This window comes from Polyodon spathula, chromosome 1 (genome assembly GCF_017654505.1).
Source record: "Polyodon spathula isolate WHYD16114869_AA chromosome 1, ASM1765450v1, whole genome shotgun sequence".
NCBI lineage: Eukaryota > Metazoa > Chordata > Actinopteri > Acipenseriformes > Polyodontidae > Polyodon > Polyodon spathula.
The window spans coordinates 32,073,803-32,096,475 of NC_054534.1; the positions used below are offsets into that span (position 1 = coordinate 32,073,803).

Below are 22,673 nucleotides of genomic sequence, written 5' to 3' on the forward strand. Positions count from 1 at the left end.
AGCTAACCATACTAACCTGCAACAATCAATCAACCGGCTTTGAAAAAATATTGAACACACGGGTCACTAACTAAGAGTTCACTCAGCACCTAGCTGTTTTGCTGATACTAGCTACTTTGTAGCCCGCCCTGAAGTACCTAGTAAATGAGTCAGAATAACAAAGATATTATGTTAGACTGTATCACCAATAAATGTGTTCAAGTTTGTTTTTCAAACATTGAAATATGAGGTAACAGCTGTTAATGCATTACATTGATTATGACACCTACGGTTTGGCAAAAGCCTCTTTTACTACCTATTTTCTTTGCAAAAAACTCTGTAGCAGCGGAATATTAAAGATGACGAAAGTTTACTTTGCAAATAAAACCTATTCATAAAGACGGTCAAGGTTTTCTGAATTTACACCCACATAAATAAGGTAAGTATTACTGGTAATGAGGATAAAAATAATCAAACCATTCAAGCTGTGGAATTGGCCGCATTTCTGTAGAAGTAGTATTTCATAGTTCCTTGAATAGAAATATGAAGACAACACTGCATTTCTTTTTAAATGGAAGGCAAACACCTGTCAAATAAGAGGTCTCTGCTAAATGTAACTTATTTGTATTGTTTCTGTTTATTGCACACTTCAGTAGCGAGTTTAAAAGTACCTGACACACAGTCAAGATTTCCAGTTGACAGGTTCCATGATTCATGCGAGTTAATCACACATGCTTGTGTAATAATTATTATTTGGTTGTCGGGAGGAAGAATCAAGAGTCAAAATGAAAATTACTCAAAAATCTTATTGAGAAACATTTTAAAGAACTAAATTTATACCTTATGCAAGTAGGAGTTTATTAGGCATGAAAGCGAAGATACAATGGGGTCAAAGTAGAAAATGAAATTCATAAGCACCATCCGAGCAATAATACAAGACTTCTTTCTCCTGATCAAGGATTAATTTGCGGAGAACGTAAAAGAGTGCCACACAGAGAGATTAGGTTTTGTTTAATGCATGTGTCTCCTCCCCATACTTGGCTCATTTCACAGGAAGATTCTGTAACGTTTGGTCCGTCAATCAAATGTGATGCCCTTGGGTGTTACAATTTTCATGAACCCTTTTTTTCTGAAACAACCCCCACCCTCTTAATTCCTCTTGTGAATGAGCTACTGTATTAAAGGCTCAATTGAAAACAGAAAATCTGATTTACCACAATGGATGCAACAACAACCTAATTAGGTGCAGAGCTGTGACTGGCTGGGCGATACATCTTACAAAACATTAAGACAAGAAACTACCAGCAATTATTTATAGTAGTATATACCACTCATATTTTAACTTAAAAAAATAAACACTACATAATGGAGGATTGTATTTAACTACTGAAATTTTATAAGCCTTCTTTCAGTTTTTTTTCCCCCCAAAAGATGTTTTTATTATACCAGCAAAGGTCATTAGAGCCAGTCTTTTTAAATAACTAACTACATTTCAAGATGTTGTAATACACTGAATATCACCTTTATTGAAAATCTTTAAGAAAGAATAACAAAAACATTTTTGCTATTATAATAAATGTTAAAAACCATCATACAGTGGTTTAGCGGGCCAGTGAACTGCAACCCATCTGGCCAGGAGTGTTTCTCTGCTGGCCTCTAGGGTAATAATCCAAATGCATGCAATCAGTAAATAGAGTACAATATATGCCCAGTCATTCTCTTCATACATTATATATCATGAGTGAACAATGGAATCACTTTAAAACATAACTTATAGCCCACTAATATGATTTTAGTGTGGGAAACTTTCAATTTGATAAGGGGCAAGGCCATGGAAAGTATTAGGGGCTACATTACACTGATAACATTAACTAGTATTAGCCATTCTATGAATTGAAGACATGAATGCCTCCTATGTTCTCATTGCCTGTTTCCCCCTCCTCCAAACACAATCTCAACAAATATGCTTGTTGTGTAAATTACTCCAGGGAATGCAAACCCATCCTAGTCTCAGAAGAACACATTTCTCTGACAGGGATGCTACCAACAGCCAAAAGGGCACCATACTTTTGTATAAAAACAGGTTTTATAACAAAATATTATGCAATATGTTTAATATATAATGCTTCTGATGTAGAAATAGTGCACAGAGGCTATACAGCTTTACACAGAAGTATTCGAGAACAGTCAAAATACTAAACAGGCCTCAATAAAAAGGTCACCATAAACAATCCCGTTTGTATTTTCTATTCTTCCAACTACAGTATCTTAACAGAAGTATTAAACTGTACAACGTGATGACCTCCTCTATTGCAGGGTTACACATATCACTTTCCAGATTTAATGTCCCCTAAGAAAGCAATTATCCCCTTTTTATGAAAAGTTACAGGCAATGTGACTTTGTCAATGATGCTGTTCAACAAAATAACCGTTACAATGTGCAACAGTACTACAGTATTTGCTAAAAAAAAAAATTGATTGTCTAGTGCTGTATCTTTGTAATATATCAATATCAGCAATGTAATGCTTTCAGAGACAACTGATAGGTTGCAGCCTTGTTGAAGGTTGCACACAAACTGAAGAAATAGGAATATCATTTGTCTCTTTCAAGCATACATTTGCAGATGGTCTCTTAATTTGTTGGCAAACTGCCACACCTTTTAAATTATGCACAATTACACAATTTTATGCCTACCGACACAGTGGTATTGCATCATTCTACAAAGCCATAGCCTATACTTTAACGCAGCATGTTACTTTTATAATATAAAAAATAAACTGAATTGCGAACTTAGTTAATACTAAACACAGGTCACAGGCACATATCTACTCACTCCAACTGTCTTACTTCTGCATCAAAAACATGTGCTCCCCTAAACAGCATGTCCTGGATAACATACCTTCGTGAACTGGCTCTGGGTCTGGAGTTAGGGAAATGTCGTTCAGTTCTCTTAGGCAAAGCCATTCTCCATCCACGGAGACCCGAAAGTTGCAAAGGTAAATGGTCTCCCTGGCAGCCTGTGTGATCTTGTCTGTGGTGGGGGTAGGGGCATCGCTCTGAGGGGTCTGATCAGACATGATGACTCAGCTGCTACAAAAACAACAACACAGAAAAAAGGGCTCGATCCGACGGCCCAAAAAAAAGGGACAGAAATGCAGCGAAATGCAGCTACACAGCCTTGTATGCCAAAAAACACCTCAACAGCCTGCTGTACTGTACTGCAGCAATGCAGCAAGAATACAATGATGCTGTTCTTTTTCTCTCCCCTTCACTATCACACACTCCCTCTACAGTACCCCCCGTTTCCTTCCCACTGATGAGTAAAGGAGAAAAAGGCTCGGATGCCACAACAACAAAGGCTGCCTTGCTTTCACTGAACACCTGCTACTCTGCAGCACAGTCCTAGGAATTACTAATGCTAGTAGAGTCTAGTGCTGCTGAAATCTCAACCTTCCTCTCTCGTGGTCAGCCTGGATCATGCTAATTGGATTGGCTGTGCGCAGTATACTGGGTGTAGACCAAAATGGCCGGCTACTGAGCTGTATTAAAGATACAGAATCACATGAGCAGATGGGCTAAGCATAAACAATTCCCAAGATGCTTCGCTGATGCTGATGCTGCTGATGCTGGGAAAGCTCTGATATCTTTCTCTAAAGCTCAACCATCCCTACTCACACTGTATTCAATTGAAAGCATATAAAACTATATCGTTCAGCATTTCCTTCCTAAAAAGAACATGTTTTCCTGAATAAAGTAGGTGTTGCTTATAAATGATCAAAAATCAGGCTCTACCATGCTTTTCTTCTACTACACAGGCATAATCTCAATGCCCCAAGCATAGAAATAGGTCCTCTTGGGGTCTGATAATATCATCCCAAGAACTTGTGTGATCTGTAAAAGTATGAATTTCAAAAACATTTTTTTACCTTGCTGTCAGACCAATTAAAAGAAAGATTCAGGGCTGAGCTATAGAATAGAACTGTAGAAAGTGTTGTTGAATTAAGAGGGTAGCTCTGCAGAAGTGCTGTAGATAGGGAACTCGGGTTTAGTGTTTTTGAAGCACACAGGAGTTAATAACCTGTTACTAAATAATGTATAATCAGAAATATTTTAAAGCACTGATTTAATGTGAACACAATTATTAATGTGAATGTTCTTGTTACAATGACAATCAATACCAAGTATTTCATAGTGATGTTGCTATAACCCGAATACTGGGGTGTACAAAACTAGGCATATAAATTTACAGTTAAGCTTAGTTAAGATGCATACTAATTAACAAGTTACAAGCTAAGGTACTATAAATTTCAAACGCTCTGTTTCACCACACAAATCTATATCTTCACTTAGTTTTATTTGTATCATTGGTGACAAGCATACAATTAACCAATTTTCTAAACCCACTAAGTTTTAAGAATACTATCAACCATCACCGTATGGTTGGAGAAAAAAACAAGATATCCTTACAATTTAAAAGTATTTTTATTTTTGCAGTTTTATAACGGACAGCATAGAATCTCCATGTTTATACGGTCTGCTCCCTTTCCTTTCTAGAGCGGACATGGTTTCTAGATTCAATGTGAAGTAAATCACAAGTAACACATTTTACTGTGGTAAACAACTGTTTTATTCCTGCTTAATTGATGTTATCCTTTTTGGGGATAGCAAGACATTTAATGAACAGTGGGTCTATATGGGTTTAAACTAGCAATTAAAAGCCCATCCCAAGTAACCTACATCATGGCTGTGAATCCAGGCTCCTGGAACGAACAGGAGACGACCCGGTAGTAGTCGTCCACATTGGTACAAACAACATTGGAAGAGACAGACCAAAATCCCTGCAAAACAAATTCAGAGAGCTAGGAAGGAAATTAAAAGAGAAAACCAAAACTGTGGTATTTTCTGGTATACTACCCGCACCTTGCAAAGGACCATATGGACAGCTGGAAATAATTAATCAAAACGCATGGCTGAAGACGTGGTGCACACAGGAAGGCTTCACCTATCTTGATCATTGGACCACATTCTACAACGAGGACTATCTGTATAGACGGGATGGACTGCATTTAAATAACAAGGGAACTAGTCTACTCGGAGAAAAGATCCTCGAGCAGGTTCGGAAGCATTTAAACTAGAAAGGAAGGGGGGAGAAATCAACAAAAAAACAGAAGGGAGACCGCATCAAAACAAGAACAACAACTCAGGTAAGACAAACATTAAATGTATTTATCTAAATGCTAGAAGTATCAGAAACAAAATTCTAGAACTTGAAGCTACTGCACTAACAGGTAACTATGATGTGATAGGTGTTACAGAAACGTGGTTGTCTGAGAGTGATGGGGACGAATTTAATATTTGTGGGTATACACTGTATAGGAAAGACAGGCAGGACAGAAGAGGAGGAGGGGTAGCGCTATACATAAGAAACAGTCTTGAAGCCCAGGTGTTAAACCTGGACAAAGAAAATAAAACCGAATCAATATGGGTCAGAATAACGGACAAAAATTCAAAAGGCATAATAATAGGAGCATGCTATAGACCGCCAGATTCAGACGGTGAGCACAATAATCTGTTATACAATGACATTAGAAATGTGTGTAGCAAAGGAGAAGCCATACTAATGGGGGATTTCAACTTCCCCCAAATAAAATGGGAAAACCCGGTGGGTAGCACGAAGGATGAAATAGAAATGGTGGAAATGACAAATGACTGCTTCCTAACACAATTTGTGAAGGCACCGACTAGAGGGGAGGCATGCCTTGATTTAGTCTTTTCAAATAACGAAGATAGAATAACTAAAACAGAGGTCAGAGAACCACTGGCAAACTCAGACCACAACATGGTCTCATTTGAAGTGTTTTTTAAATCCCCAAAAGTAATGACTAAAGCTAAGGTTTACAATTTTAGAAAAGCAAACTATGAAGGTATGAAACAGAGACTAACAGAAGTAGATTGGAGTAAAATAGAGAAAACACCCACAGAAGAAGGATGGTTGTTCTTCAAAAATGTAGTACTAGAGGCACAAAACAATTATATCCCTAAAGTAGACAAATCTAAATGTAAAACTAAATTGCCAAAATGGTTTAATAGATCAATTAAAAAAAATATTCAGTGAAAAAAGGCACTTTACAGAGCATTAAAAAAGGACCAAAAAGAAAGTACGCAGAAAGAGTACACAGAACTGCAAACGCAAGTCAAAAAGGAAGTTAGAAAGGCCAAGAGAGAAATAGAAATGAACATTGCTAAGGGAGCTAAAACCAATTCCAAAATGTTTTTCCAATATTACAACAGCAAGAGAACATTCAAAGAGGAGATTAAATGTTTAAGAGATACAAATGGCAAAATCGTAGAGGAAGAAAAAAAAAAATAGCAAATATGTTAAATGATTACTTTTCACAAGTTTTTACAAAGGAAGATACTGACAACATGCCCCACATGTCATCCAGTTCCTATCCAGTTTTAAATAACTTTAGCATAACTGAGGCAGAAGTGTTAAAGGGACTAGGAGCTCTTAAAATAAACAAATCCCCTGGGCCGGATGAGATCCTCCCAGTAGTACTCAAAGAAATGAAAGAAGTAATTTACAAACCGCTAACCAAGATCATGCAGCAGTCTCTTGACACAGGGGTGGTACCGACAGACTGGAAAATTGCAAACGTAATACCGATCCACAAAAAGGGAAACAAAACTGAACCAGGTAACTACAGACCAGTAAGCCTGACTTCTATTATATGCAAACTTATGGAAACTATAATAAGATCCAAAATGGAAAATTACCTATATGGTAACAGGGTACTGGGAGACAGTCAACATGGTTTTAGGAAAGGGAGATCGTGTCTAACTAACTTGCTTGATTTTTTTGAGGATGCAACATCGATAATGGATAATTGCAAAGCATATGACATGGTTTATTTAGATTTCCAGAAAGCTTTTGACAAAGTCCCGCACAAAAGATTAATTCTCAAACTGAACGCAGTTGGGATTCAAGGAAACACATGTACATGGATTAGGGAGTGGTTAACATGTAGAAAACAGAAAGTACTGATTAGAGGAAAAACCTCAGAATGGAGTGTGGTAACCAGTGGTGTACCACAGGGATCAGTATTAGGTCCTCTGCTATTCCTAATCTACATTAATGATTTAGATTCTGGTATAGTAAGCAAACTTGTTAAATTTGCAGACGACACAAAAGTAGGAGGAGTGGCAAACACTGTTGCAGCAGCAAAGGTCATTCAAAATGATCTAGACAAGATTCAGAACTGGGCAGACACATGGCAAATGACATTTAATAGAGAAAAGTGTAAGGTACTGCACGCAGGAAATAAAAATGTACATTATAAATATCATATGGGAGATATTGAAATTGGAGAAGGAATCTATGAAAAAGACTATGAAAAGGACCCAGAAATGACTCAGAAATGTCTTCATCTAGACAATGTGGGGAAGCTATAAAAAAGGCTAACAAGATGCTCAGATACATTGTGAAAAGTGTTGAATTTAAATCAAGGGAAGTAATGTTAAAACTGTACAATGCACTAGTAAGACCTCATCTTGAATATTGTGTTCAGTTCTGGTCACCTCGCTATAAAAAAGATATTGCTGCTCTAGAAAGAGTGCAAAGAAGAGCGACCAGAATTATTCCGGGCTTAAAAGGCATGTCATATGCAGCCAGGCTAAAAGAATTGAATCTGTTCAGTCTTGAACAAAGAAGACTACGTGGCGACCTAATTCAAGCATTCAAAATTCTAAAAGGTATTGACAGTGTCGACCCAAGGGACTTTTTCAGCCTGAAAAAAGAAACAAGGACCAGGGGTCACAAATGGAGTTTAGATAAAGGGGCATTCAGAACAGAAAATAGGAGGCACTTTTTTACACAGAGAATTGTGAGGGTCTGGAATCAACTCCCCAGTAATGTTGTTGAAGCTGACACCCTGGGATCCTTCAAGAAGCTGCTTGATGAGATTTTGGGATCAATAAGCTACTAACAACCAAACAAGCAAGATGGGCCGAATGGCCTCCTCTCGTTTGTAAACTTTCTTATGTTCTTATGTTCTTATGAATGTTTTAGAGCAACATTATTAAATGGTGTATAGCATTAGTACAGTATATCTATCAGTCATTTAAAGTATGACCAGAATATTTGTTACTCGTCAAATCTGCAACACAGCTTACTGATACTGTAGCGCAAGCGTATAGCGTAGTTAGCGGTGTAAATGAAGACACTACCGGGATATTTCTTGGCTCTAAAAAGAGACGTTTAATATTTGCTCTTTCGGAAAATTGACTTAATCTTTTACAGCCCCAGCACCAACAACAACAACGTCCAGTGTGCAGGCTACGCTTAACATAAGCTTATCCTCACTGCTCATTGGTCGGGCTACAGCAGGTGATTTGCATAACTTTTGACCAGTTACACTGGGGGCGGTGCACACACAGCAAGGGCAGGCATAGACAACAGGCTGCAGGTTATGGGAGGGAAAGTAATAAAAATTAAATAACGAATGACAATTCATTAAACGTTAAATTTAAGCAAGTATCGAATACTGAATTTTAGCATTAAATAATAAATTCAAGATTGAATGTTAAATACTACCATTGAATGTCAAATACTACCATCGAATGTTAATTCCAACCCTTTTCATATTGGGGAGATCTGTGTTCCTCCTTGTTACCTGCGGACCTGTTCAGCCAATGAAAGGCTTTGATTTTCAAACTGAAATATGGTAGCTGTCTTGTGCGTCTGTAGAAATTTAAAGGGATCTTGTTGCTTTACCCGTTTTGTATGTAAAAAGTTGCCTATTAAACAGTTATTAACCCTTACGTCTTTTTTACAACAGTTTTTATAAGTAATTTCTGAGTTACACAGAGAGCTAACAGGTGTTGTAGCCAATTCAGTACCCCCTCAAAAATCTGTACCCCCTGGCGCACTGCGCATGCGTAAAATGAGATCGCCCAACAGGCACGTCTAATTTTTCTTTTGCTCATGTCTGAGGTAAAATACGCGTGACATTCACAGGCAGCAGTTGTGGGCTGCATTTTGCAATCATTTACTAATTTTTGACAGGACAGCACGATTTCTTTGTGATGTGTATAACCAGTTATAGTTTGTTTTCATTAAAAATGTCTGACATGTGCAGTTAAAACAAACAATCTTTAAATAATTAATGCTTACTGTATTAACTGACCTACCTGTTTATAAACGATTGTGCCAATTTCAAAGCAGCCTATTTTTTATATTTTTTTTGGATTTCAAAACTTGAAAGTTGAAAGCAAATGATCATGATGTTGTTACTCTGTGGCTTGTGCTGTTATGTCTGGAATAAACAGTCATGTAAATTATATTAAAAATGCATAATGTATTACATATAGCGTTATTGTTTACTGATTTCTATGTATTTCTTTTATATACAGTACACATACAAGATTGGTATTTATAGTGAGAAACACAGGGGATACCAAATTAGACAGCTGACAATATCTTAGTCTGAGGCTGTACTATTTGGTATCCCCTGTGCATTTCAGGCAATGGGGTTCCTAGAAATGTCAAACTTGCACATTATGTCTATCTGTGCCCCATTATAAAACACAAATGGTTTGATTTATAATATTTGGGTGTATTTGTATTGAGAAACATAGGGGGTGCCAAATAATATAGCCTAAGATATTGTAGCGTGTACGGGAGAAGGCAGCAGCCGTGCTGGTAGGTAACGTAATCACATACAAAGACATAAGCCCGATATACGCTCCTTGCAAAGCGGTATCGTCGCTATGCTTTAGTGTGATAGGTCCCGCGCCCGCCCTCCGCCTGTGTGTTGATTGCCTCTCCCTTAGTGAGCGCCTGCCTGCGGGAACCGAGATCGCTACAATATTGTCAGCCGTCTAATTTAGTATCCCCTTTGTTTCTCACTGTAAATACCAAAATCTTGTGTGTACTGTATATATGACCTCAGACATGAGTAAAAGAAAAGTTAGATGTGCCTGTGGGACGATCTCATTTTACGCATGCCCCAGGAGATACAGGTTTACATACAAAACAGGTAAAACAGCAACACCGTTTTTATTTTCTACAGGCGCACAAGACAGCTACCATATTTCACTTTGAAAATCAAAGCCTCTCATTGGCTGAACAGGTTACAAGGAGGAACACCGATCTCCCTGATATGGATAGGATCTATTGACAGTTTGCAAGTGCAAGCATCGAATGGATAAAAAGCACATCGAATGGATAAAAGGCACATTGAATCGATAAAGCTCATATTGAATATTTGATGCTAGTTTTAAACATTTGATGGTAGTATTTAACATTCAATACTTGCATTTAATATTCAATCTTGAATTTATTATTTTATGTTAAATAATAACATTTGATACATGACTAATATGTAATGCTAGTATTTACTTGATACTAAAATTCAATATTCTACACTTGTTTAAATTTAACGTTTAATGAATTTTCATTCATTATTTCATTTTTGTTACTTTCACCTCCCACAGCACGTCATACACATACAGTAATAAAATAACAGTGATAATCACGCGCACAGGCACACACACAACCCCCGTCACTTAAATTCGGTACAGAACACAAAGTCCCAATTCTCAGTCTCATTTGACCCTACATAACATACTACATTGACCGCTAAAAACTACCCGTAGTCGGAAAGGTCCCATCATGACAAACTCATTGTTTAAGTCATGGAAATACATTCAAGCACAACAAGTTCTTTTGTTGTGTTTACAAACCTAGTACTAGACGAACTGGTAAGTTTGGGAAAACAATACAGTACCTGTTTTACGCCATGAGAACAGACCACATTTAAAAGTTCTCTGCTCCATTTTTGTGTTCAGTAATGCATAGTAAAATAGGATTCCTTTATGATCATCCAGTAGTTTCTCTGTTCTGTTCATTCCGCTAATGAGAGTACGTATTTACATGTTTAAAGAAGGCTACATACAGTACACTACAGGCATACCTACATATACGAGCTTTGTGTAAGGGCTATGCCATTGACAACATTTTAAGCGCTAAAAAATAAACTGCAACATGTAAACAAAGTTTACAGTGGCTTTCTGTCTCTGAAAGCAAGATTCAGACAGCGAGTAAATAAAGCAAAAGCAAGCTTTCCAAACGTAAACACAAAGTTGAGTAAGACAGTTAAAATAAAATGAAAATGCTTACTTTTATTCTTGACTTTTGAAATAGCATATTGCTGTAAACAGGGAAGTGGCAAGTCTTCGCTACAAAATTGGGCACTTCTTCCAGAGTCAGCAGTCACTTTCTCCAAAGATGTTTCATTAAAATAGATGACCGAAGTAGGAGTCAAGCAGTCGTTTCCACCGCTAGAAAAGTACCCATTTATTCCTTTCTGTGTGGGTCTGTCTATGTCCGTAGTATGGTCTGACGTTAAACTTTCAGAAACTTGAACGCTTCCTGGTGTTGCTATTCGCCGCTCCGCCATCTTTCAGGCAGCTGCTTCTCATGTGACTCCTTGTCTAAACTGAATGAAATGCAACTGTCCCCAAAATAAATCGCGGGAAGTTACTTAGAAGTCATATGCTACTTATTATGTTACAAATGACAAACCATTTTCACTTTTACATGATTTTATTTAAAACTGAACTTGAGACCTATGACGTAAATCCTTGGATTACCTGCGACAGTGAGTTCAATTGGTGCTCCAGCTCTATTTAAAGGCGCAGTAAAACAAGTCAGTGCATGCCGAACTGTTCAGCTCCATATTGACCCTTTTCCTGATTAAAACGTTGTAAGAATATGGTTAAGTATTTATGTTGTTTGGTATTACTACTTAACTGTTAACAAACATCTTGAATTAGTGTACGACAACTAACAAGAATCACCTATTTTTCCAGGGCTTCAAATCAAATGAAAGAAAGTGATATACACAGTAGGTAATTGTCTTTTTGGGAATGAATCATATGCAATATGTTAAATTACATCTGAACAATCACAGTATAATCAAAACAGTGTCCATCTTTCTAATTTTCCTTTTAAATTAAAATTACTTTCACACTGAATGTCCCTTAAACTGGGATATTTAAATTCAACCAAGAGAACCTACGAAAGTAAAGTAGATTACCTAGCCCATGGATCTGAAATGTTAACTGAAAAAACAGTGTTTCCACCGAGGTATTTGAAAAAAAAATTGTGGCTTAGCTGTATTTGCAGTGAAAAGGTTGTAGAATGTTTGATTCACTGAGGGCAGGAAGTCACCTTCATGACAAGAAGATGAAGTGAAACGCGCCTGTGCAGGCTTATTGTAAGGAGACATAAAATAAACAAAACAAGCTGATGTTTTCAGGCTTATCAAAGGGGACATAAGTTTTTCTCTGCACCAGAAATAGATACAAGGTCTCTAGCTTCAGCGCTCGCCTCTTTTGTTAAGCACTTACATTCTCTCTCTCTCTCTCTCTCTCTCTCTCTCTCTCTCTCTCTCTCTCTCTCTCTCTCTCTCTCTCAAAAAAAAAGTTAAAGACAATGTACAACTAATACCTTATAACCCTAAAGATTATCTGTGGTACAATCAAATGCATTCCTGAAATTTTGACACATTTTTAAGAAAAAGTTGTATGGTATTTTGTTAATATAAAGAACTACTCAGCCCCCTTCCAAGTGAACCAACTACACATCCAATATATGTAATACAACAGACTTTTTCAAGTCAGTAGAAGCTGGTTGCTGTAATGTAAATAAATACATAATATGTCGTTTGTTATATTACACATGCATGACTTTCCTTGTAATAAAGGGTTCTCGATGTAATACAGATATAAAAAAATAAAATATACAAAAGGAACATTATTTCCCAAGTCTTGTAATATTATATATATATATATATATATATATATATATATATATATATATATTCCCATATATAATATATATATATATATATATACGATCTACTTGTTTATGAATCTATAGTCTCGTTGTTGGTGTAGTTGATTGACACTAAGGCATGTCTGTTTTAATTTATTATGTTATTTATTATGTTTTCCTGGATCACTCAATATCACATTGAGGAAACTAGCTGGAATAACATACACCGAAGGACTGTAATAAGCAAGGCTCTTGTCAAAGGAATAGTCTTTTTAAAAATCAATTTGCAGGTATTAATTTGATTTACCGTGTTACATTATTTTAAATACTGAAAATAAAAAATGCCTAGCCTTCGGATTAAAAGAAAAAGTGTGATCAGATTAAGAAAGGGGTAATGAGTTTTAAATGTGATAAAGGACATCCTTGTAACCATAGCAAGATGATGTGAACACACAGATAAGCTTGGTATATAGGGGACATCATTGTAAAAAAAATACATGGTTAACCAAGTTAACGTATGTAAAACAGAAGGCATAAGAATGCTAAAAGTATAGTAAACTGCACTGTGCAAATGTACTATGAAAATAAGGGTTACGAGTGAGAACAGTTCTGAAAATATATATTTTTTAAAGGTGCTATATGACGAAGGTTTTATGCACCATTTTTCTACCTATCAATAGCACAATAATATTCCTATTATATTTTCCAATACAACGCAATATATGATTTGAAACATTGTAATATAAGCAATGTTCTAGAAAATAACCATATAAGAGACTGCTAGCTTTTTATAAACAACCAGGGGGCATAATAAGCCTGGTCAAGAGTTTAACTCACAAGGAGACTGTTATCCCTGTGTAAGCCAGCAGGGAGCATAACAATGCTGTTTCCTAAACAGAATACTGTCGAGAGTCTAGCACGGTTTGTACAAATTCAGGTCAGCACGATTTATCACCTAAAAGCATCAAGGTGGTTGTTCACAGAATAAGTCCACAAAAGGTTGAAATGATTAAAAAATAATTTACTTCAGGGCATTTAAATAAAAAATTAATAAAATAAATAAACCTTCCAAGTTGTATAAAAATAAAGTAAACACAGTGCAGTAAACTTGTTATTTTTCATGAATTTTTCAAGAATATATCTGTTATAGGCTAACTAAAATCAGGCACAGCATTTTTAGCGTGGAAATCAATCACAGAGGCGAAGACAGCTTTGATCGAACCGTGAGTTTTTATTTTGGGTCTAGCCTGGTATGAACACCAAAAAAAAACACCCAAAAAACATAAACATCTTGCACAGAAGTAGTTTTCAAAAAAACATTAAAAACCACAAATAGCACAGCTATGTCCTTCTCTCCTCGGTTTGTGTAGTGACTGCTCAGCCTTTTTATGTTGCTGGGCTGGAGGAGATACTTGCTAATTGCATCGGTTACAACAGGTGTTGGCCAACTGAGACAATGACTACTCTAATCACTTTAATTATCATCCCTAACTATCAGCACCTGTAGCCTATAGCCCAATTACCTCCTCCTGATCATGGCAGGCTGGTTCCAGAGCTGCCAGTGATGCCTCCTGTGCTGTTTCCTCGGTCCTGCCAGCCTCGCTCCAGCCCACCATGAGTCCCCCCTGTCGGTTTGGCATGTGAGCTGGATCACAATATATACAGTAAAACCTGCCTTAGTGACCACCTCTGTAGAGAGACCACCTGTCACGACTGAATACTTGCAGGGGCCACAGAATGTTTTTCCCATCAATTTAACTGTGAAGAGCGACCACCAGTCATCTGAGACCAGTGACCCAGTTTTCTTAATCTCATCTATAAAAGCAAACATGCAGAAGAAACGGATCTCTGCTTATCAGTCTGTGTTTTTTTAAGTTTCCAGCAAAATATTTTTTCTATTACTAGTTACCGTTTCTGCATTATATGGCTTCATACTCAACATGAACCGGAACCGGAACTGGAACTTGAACTCGAAAGGAAGATGAAACGAATGGTACTACTGTAAGTTACAGTTTAACCCTAGAACGACCTCGTTTATAGGCATATCTAGAACAACCATGAGTGGTCAATTTGACCGGCGTATTAAAAACAACATAAATATTATACTGAAAGGACAAACAACTGAATATAAGTCGTAGTTTTATTCAGGAAAGTCATATAAAGCATCTACACAACCAAAACATTATAAATAAACTGACATTTGAATAGAAATTTGTTTATATACAAACATATTACTGTGACGTGGTGCCCACCTCTTATGTGTATTTTATTTATGTATTATTATTATTATTATTATTATTATTGTATTTGTGTGCGGACGGACAATTATTTCATTGTGCAGATGGCGAAAAGCCAGCCTTATTGTTATTTGTAAAGGATGGGGTTACTTCCATATTCTTAAACAATGTCGTGAGAATGTGGCTGGAGCCTTAATAAGGTCATTGTTTGATCAATGGGTAATTAAGGCTCCAACCACAGGATGAAAGAGACACACTCCGGGCTCATGTGGAGAGAGCCAAGAGCCAAGAGCCAAGAGCCTGCCAACAAGGCAGCTTGTTGTTCACAAGAAACCATAATTGTTAGTGTCTGTTTTGTTGGCCAACAAGCCCTTTTTTTAGTTATTGAGTTATTGTGTTTTTTGTTTAAACTGTTTCTTTATTATTTAATAAAACACTGAGCGCAGCCGTAGCGCTTCAGTTTCAGCCCGTACCTTTTTCTTGTTGTTGCACTTCTTCCGGGTCTGATGTCACCACTCAAGCCATCCTGTGACAATTACATAAAGCGCAACCTCAAAAAATGATAAAAAATGAAATCAACAAATATTTGAAAATAAGATTGTGTATATACAGGTATATCATGTGCATACAAAACTGTACAACTGAAACGATGTAAATAAGCATTTTTTTTTTAATAAATGGATTTATATATATTTATACAGACATGTTATAATCGAAATGACATGAATAAATAAACATTTGAACAGAATTTGCCTCCTTTACTAGTTTACAGTGCTGGCACAAATCACACAGACTGCGCATTTGGCACCAGGCTTCTGGCACCAAATGCTCCACGGGCAAATACTAGTGCAATGAAAGCTTCTAATTCCTCCAAGGGCATTGACCAGGAATCATCTTGTAGTTGTTGGTGGGCTTCTGCTTCAGTGCAACGTTGTATGTGGTGAAGCATATCCATATCAATCAATAGGCGTCATCAATTTTGTGTTTTGCATATGCCCTGGGCCTTGGAACTTCCCTCAAAATGTTATGTTCACCCGTTCTACCTGCAGCTTCAACACAAGGATTTATAGTGTTCCAAACAGTCAAGTGCCAGGTGGTGCTGACAATACTGCTGGAGAAGCGGCTGCCTCAGGTGAAGTAGCGGCTGGATCAGGTGCAGGGGCTGACGCAGGTGAAGTGGCTGGCATCCTCGCAGGGACTGCCACAGGATTGCTTCTTCTCCCACGGGATCTCCTGTGCCCTCTTTGCACACTTGGTCCAGGCACTTCGCTGGCATCCTCCTCACTGTTACTGCTGCTGGAAGATTCATCTTCGTGAACCCAGTCTGCTTCAGAGTCAGATTCGTCATTGAAACAATTGAAGTGTCAGAAGACCGCTCACTTGAGGAATGCTGACTGATGTAATCAAACTTCAATACATGACGGTAAGTCCCGGCTGATCAATACAAATAGCACTGCAACATTTCATTGTTATAATAATATGTGTTATATGTAGCGGTCAATTTGACCATTCCAGGTCGGCATAGGCATGACAGTATTTTATCTCCCTAATTTTTGCAGCGATGTGATTCTTTCTTTGTCAGGGTAATCCCTACATATAATTAGAAAAAGTTATGAAAGCACAGCTCCGTATCTTAAACACACGCACAGCAATTTAAATTTAAATTCCAAAAACGGTCAAAATGACCACCTTGGTCGTTCTAGTGTTAAAACTAAAAGAAGTCAACATGGAAGAGAAATAAAAAAACTAACCAAAAGTGTTTCTTAACCTGGAGCAATGTTTTCTAGTAATATTACAGCTAGAAGCCGGTACCAATTGCCAAACAGTTTGGAGTAGGAAAAACACAAATCCAAAACCTGTTATGACAGAAGGCAGAAACCATTGCCTGAAACCAGACTCATTTTATCAAGAACATTTCTGATAATGATTGTATTACTTCACAGTCTAGAAAATAAGCACTGAACCAAATTTCCTCTTGAGTAACATAAAAGTTAATAAACCCACCAAGAGATTTTAAATACAGTACTGTATACAATATGTAAAGTTAATAAAATAAAAAAAAAAAAAAAAAAAAAAAAAAATACTAAGTGTAGTGGGATGCCTTTTGAAGCATGTGTTTAAAATTGTACATGAAACATCAGTAAAAATAGTAGCCTTTCTGTACATCCTAAAAGTATCCATTTTACAGCTGACCTCAAGACAGACAACCTCTTACAAGCCACCACTTTTACTTACTCCTATGAGTGGTCACTCTTGGCAGGTTTTACTAAATATGAATGACATTAACGGATCTCATTAAGTAGAAATGATCAAGTACATTTACATTAAAATGTTAACATTACGGAACTCCCAATTGTGTTTTGTTTAACTTGGCCTCTTTCTCCAACTTATGACGTTTACTGTATCCTTGTTTCAGTTTTGCCTAAGAAGCGCAAAGGAAATTTTCTTGCAGGAATAAAAACAATTTGAACACTATAAAACTATCAAGTGAGTTTTTGTTTTCTTGCTAGCATTATACCGTTAACATTTGTTTTTTCTTTACCTTTAAAAAATATGGTTTACTCTTGGTGGACCAGCCTTGAGTCATTATGCACCCACGTTGTGGAATACTCTCCCTTTCGAAATTCATAATGCTGATTCATTAAATACGGTTGAGCTAGAGGGATATAAACCCTAATGTATCCCTTAGAATCTTTGTCACCGCTTCAAAAAACAAATCAAACAAACTCCATCAGCTATTAACAAAATGTTGTTTAAAGTAAATTTCAATTTTTTTAATAAGATGGCATTTGAGGAATGGCTAAATCAAAATATCCCAGAAAATATTAGCACCTCTGAGAGGTCTACAGTCACTGTAAGTAGTACAGCGAGAAGTACTGTCGGACAAACTGAAAAATTAATGGACAGTCAACGAAGAGCAACGTAAAACCTGGACACACACTCTTGACAGCAGCAGGAAACGTTAACTCGCCATCTTCATCAAGCTCTTCCGAATGTCACGCTGCTTCTGCTATCCAATTAGAAGGCAACTTTCCGAGAAGCATTTTTAATAACTGCTCGATATCTGGAAATATTCAAATCAATTACCAAGGAAAAGACTTATTATTATTACTGCTATTTTTCCTAACTGTCCTCAGTTTATTTTCACGGAAACATTTTTAATAACTGCGCACTAATAATAACAGTAGTCGTAGTAGTAATAATAATAATAATAATAATAATACATTTTTTCACAATCTTTTGTTCTGTATTTATTCAAATAAAAGTATACAGTTAAAAACGATTTTTTTTTTGTACACTCATTTTATAGAGAAGATTGTTGTTTATGGAGGACTATATTTATAGAACGTTCATTGCCTGGTAATGCCCTTTGTGTCGGGTCTCGTTGCTTACTTAGATTGTTTTTATTGTGAAGTTTTTTTGTTTGTTTGTTTTTTAAGTACTTATTTTGACTGTTTTAATATTAATCTCTATTTTTTATATTGTATACTTGTTTTTATTGTGAAGTGCTGTGGGATGTCATGGCATGAAAGGCATAATATACAGCAAGATAAATGTGATTGATTGAAATGATCACCAGACATCCATTCTGTTAACTACATATTTAACAGAGATAAACACGCTAACTACCTATAGACTGAGAGTGACCGAGTCACAGAGCAGAGACTCCTTTGGCATGGAGCTTGAATTTCCATTGCAAACAGAATCTGAGGTCACAAGAAAGGTTACATGCGTCAACACCACATCAGATTACATTTTAAATATGCTTTGTGTCAGCAACACATGACATTACAAGAGGGTGAAGCCAACAATTCATTGAGAACAGAATCCTCTTTTGTATCTAAAAACACCCCCATGGTTTCAGTGTTTGGCACTACCTTACATATAGATGGGAGTTGTTCAGTTAATTCTAGGAAGTTATTACACTTACTGTACACATACTTTTAATATATATCAAGGAGATCCACTTCTTCATTGCAGTGCAGGAATAAAACAGACAGAGATTGTAATCTGGTATGGAAAAGGGTATCTTTATTTTTTATAATCCAGGTCTGGTGACCAAAACAATGATTCCTGGCAATACACAGCAATGTGTAATGCACAGGGTTAATAACGGGTTGCAGTTCCAAACAATAAACACAGGTATCTCTCCCACAATATACAAACATGGTCGCCAGTCCTGGGTGCATGCTGTAGTGCTCATGGTTTGTGATACAGTTTAATGAGTGACAATAGTGTAGTGCTGTTCCGGGTTTTATGCTGGCCCTTATCAACAGCTTCGGAACGTGTTAGCCGTCTATGAAAACCCAAGGAACAGATTACAATTCTCCGTCCCCCTTATATGCTGTCACGCATGACCCCTTGGTAACCGAATACAGCTGCCTTTACAATCTGCAGCTGCTACATCGTTTCCCTTTTGGGTCAATACATTCTTTCAATGGAATCTCGCCTTCTTCCAGACTGACCGACTTCCTGACCTGGGGAAAGAACTGTCAGGCCAGCCTGTCCAAAGAACTCTGTCCTCGCTGCTTAGCGCTCTCACAGGTCGGGAGGAAGATGTACAACCAAGATTCATTGTATTTCGGTCAGTTACCCAGGCAAAGAGAAATATTTCCTATGCTTAATGAAAGCGCAAGTTACCCAGGTATGGCAAATATTTTTCCATCTTATGGAAAGTGCAGCAAAGGGGAAACTTCAGCTTTTCCAGGACAGGCAAAATGTATCCATGGATAATGGAAATGTTTCCTCAGATATCTGAATGACATTTTTATTTATTTTTTCTTTACAATGAAGCACTTTCCCTACCTTGCAGACCTGCACAAACACAACACACATCCCAAAATACAATACAAAAACAGATATTTTTATATAATTAAAAAAAAAAAAAACTGCTTGTCAGATAAATAATTACAGGAATTATTTTCAGAAAGAAGACATCCACTTAGTAGTAAAAAATAAGTTATTGTTTGTGAAAGATATGCTTGATGGCACATGAAAAATTGGCAAACAGTTATGCCAGACATGAACACGATACCCGACAGACACAGAATACATTCACATTACAATTTGGCCCATGGCCTTATCCATTGGAGCGTGATAGCCGCCTCTATGCTGGCCGAGCTGACATGAATGTAATACAGTGATTAAGAATGGCTCAGCCAGCGGGCAGGACAAGTGGCACTTTGGGCCACATTCCCCCCTTCACAAGGCACGCTTCAGGGTGGAGGCAGGGAGGAGGAGGATCAAAAAAAGAAACAACAGGGGTTTGTGGGCAGAGAGACCTATTTAACTGGTCAAACTGGTAACATGTGAGATTGATGGGTGGAGTCACCTTTTGGAAAGACAACAAGTTTCCAAATCTTCAAGGCTGCAGGCACTGGAATTTTCAAGTCCCAGTGTATCCACTCTTTTAGCCCCCTCACATAAGTATGTAAAATTTTGTAGATTGACCCAAAGTATTTGCTCAAATACAATAAGGTTTAAGTTTATAAAAATTTTATTGTAGTTTGCAAAATACAGAAGAAGGCAATAATTACTTATGTTCTGGCGACAGGCTGTAGTCCTTATTTCATTCTTCCTGCCATCACAAAGGTCTCTAAATAAGCTTGTTTTACGCAGCACTTCATGTTTACATCTTTCATAATAGTCTACCTTGGTCTGGTTACACAATTCCATTTGCTTCAGATATTTATCACTTAAGTTAGCAAAAGAAAAAAAATATTACGTGAGTTTACACAAGGTTATTTATAAATGGTTACAAATTCCTATGTCTCAAACTATTCTGACCTGATTTCATAGGCTTGTTGGAAAGCAAAAGTGAAAGTTTCACATTGGGCTACTGTACAGATGGCTTCTTGTTTTCATTTCTCTTCTATTCACCCTGAATTGCTCTTTGTGCTCTTCTTTTTTTGGTTTCAACAACTGAAGGTAAGCATCATGATCCATACATGTGGAATGCTTAGTGTTATTGTGTAGAGAGAGGACATGAATGTGAACAGCTATGTGCAGTTTTAGTTAAGTGTTCATATTGAATCCACAGCCAACAAAAAAATGAAATGGCTTTGAACCTGAATTATGGGAAGAAAATGTATGCTCTTTATTTAGGAAATTTTAACTTTTAAAACTTCCATTCTTTTTAAAAAAAATGAAGTAAATGATTTTAATGTCAAAGCTCACTACAATAAATATGCTCTTTGCTATCTAAACTTACCTGGCATGAACCCCATGTAACTAATGCTGGTTCATAAGAACCCTCCCACAGGGTTCGGACACAACATAACTTGTTTTAATGCATACCAGTATCTAAAAAGTCCTTACAGTGAAATATTGCCATGTCTAATTAGGAGCAAATGCACTTGTTGTAAAATATTGCCACAGAATGTCATTTCATTTTATTACCATGGCAATAATATAAACCATGTCATTACCGGAATTCACATGTATTTCCAGGAAAATCCTCTTATGTGGATTCTCACTGTCTCAATGTTTTTTTAAATTACATTGGTGTTGAACTAGTAGTCCTCCTTAGACAGTATATCATTGGTAATATAAAATTGATGTTAGCTTCCAAGCAGTGACGTAACACAAAATACCGCACCTCGTCTGTCCTGTCTGACCACTGAAGAGCTGGAGAATCAGTGTCTGCTTGCTGCTCTAACACTGGGGAATGGTGTTTCTTTTTTCTTTCTTTCTTTCTTTTTTTAAACAGGCGCAAACTGCTTTTATTAAGGCTTTCACATCTAATCGCCTTGCTCGTTCACTCTCTGTGCTCCAGGTTGACAGTCCTGACTTCTGAGGTAGTTTTTGATCAATTTCAGTTTTGAAATTGACCTTTCTGCACTTGCTACAGTAACTGGTATAGTCAAAAAGAGTTTCAGTGCCGTTGCAACATCCAAAACACTAGGCAATATAGCGTTATGTTTCAAAAATAAAAGCTCAGTTACATCTTTAATCTTCCCACCGGCAATCTGTTGTATTTCGTCTTCCAATGCGGTTCCGAATGACAGTATCTGTGTAGGAAAGTCTGGAGATAAATCCCCTTTGTACTAAGCTGCCATGGACTCGGCTGATTTAAATAGTGCATCGTCATTAGCACTAAGACGCTCAGAAGGACACATAAAACGAAACCACTGCACTATAGTGTTCATTCCACAGAAACAGGTTTTCAACTGAGTAACAATAACGTCAATGCTGTCGTACAACACCGATACCTTAACATTTAAAAACTCAAAAGGTCTCCATGCATTTTTTCAGTTCAACTGCTTCTGAGCGCTCATCTGTCTTTTAGACTGTAGAATGATTGTACTTAGTGCGTTCATAATATCAGCAAAGCGAAAGCGCAGAGCAATGAGAACATTGTCCCTGGATGCCGAGCGTGTGGGACAATTTTTTTCAGTGTCGAGTTTGCAGAAGATGTTACTTTAGTAAGGAGCTCCCATCGTTTTGATGCTTTGACTATAAAATGAGTATAGTCGCTACAATTTGTCATAAAATTCCCTAATTTCAGAAATGTTCATGCAAGCGTCGTTCAATAGTAAAATGAATTATGAGCAGCACAGTGCACATAGACAGCGTTGAGTTATTTTTTGCGTATTCGTTTCTGGAGACCAGAGTAAAC

At 37.1% G+C, this 22,673-nt stretch overlaps 1 protein-coding gene across 8 annotated transcripts in view; it reads right to left on the minus strand.

Annotated features, from left to right (window-relative positions):
- LOC121317318 (protein RUFY3-like) overlaps positions 1–11,595 on the minus strand; it is a 27,069-nt gene extending 15,474 nt beyond the window's left edge. For 2 of the 8 annotated variants that reach the window (XM_041253128.1, XM_041253173.1), the window contains exon 1: positions 11,160–11,594. In XM_041253128.1, coding sequence (XP_041109062.1) covers positions 11,160–11,439 — 280 coding nt within the window. In that variant the 5' untranslated portion in view covers positions 11,440–11,594. Of the gene's footprint in view, positions 1–2,879; positions 3,492–11,159 lie in introns of those variants that run through there. The other 6 variants (XM_041253146.1, XM_041253177.1, XM_041253155.1 and 3 more) reach the window with 4 other exon arrangements.
- Positions 11,596–22,673: the final 11,078 nt, after the last annotated feature.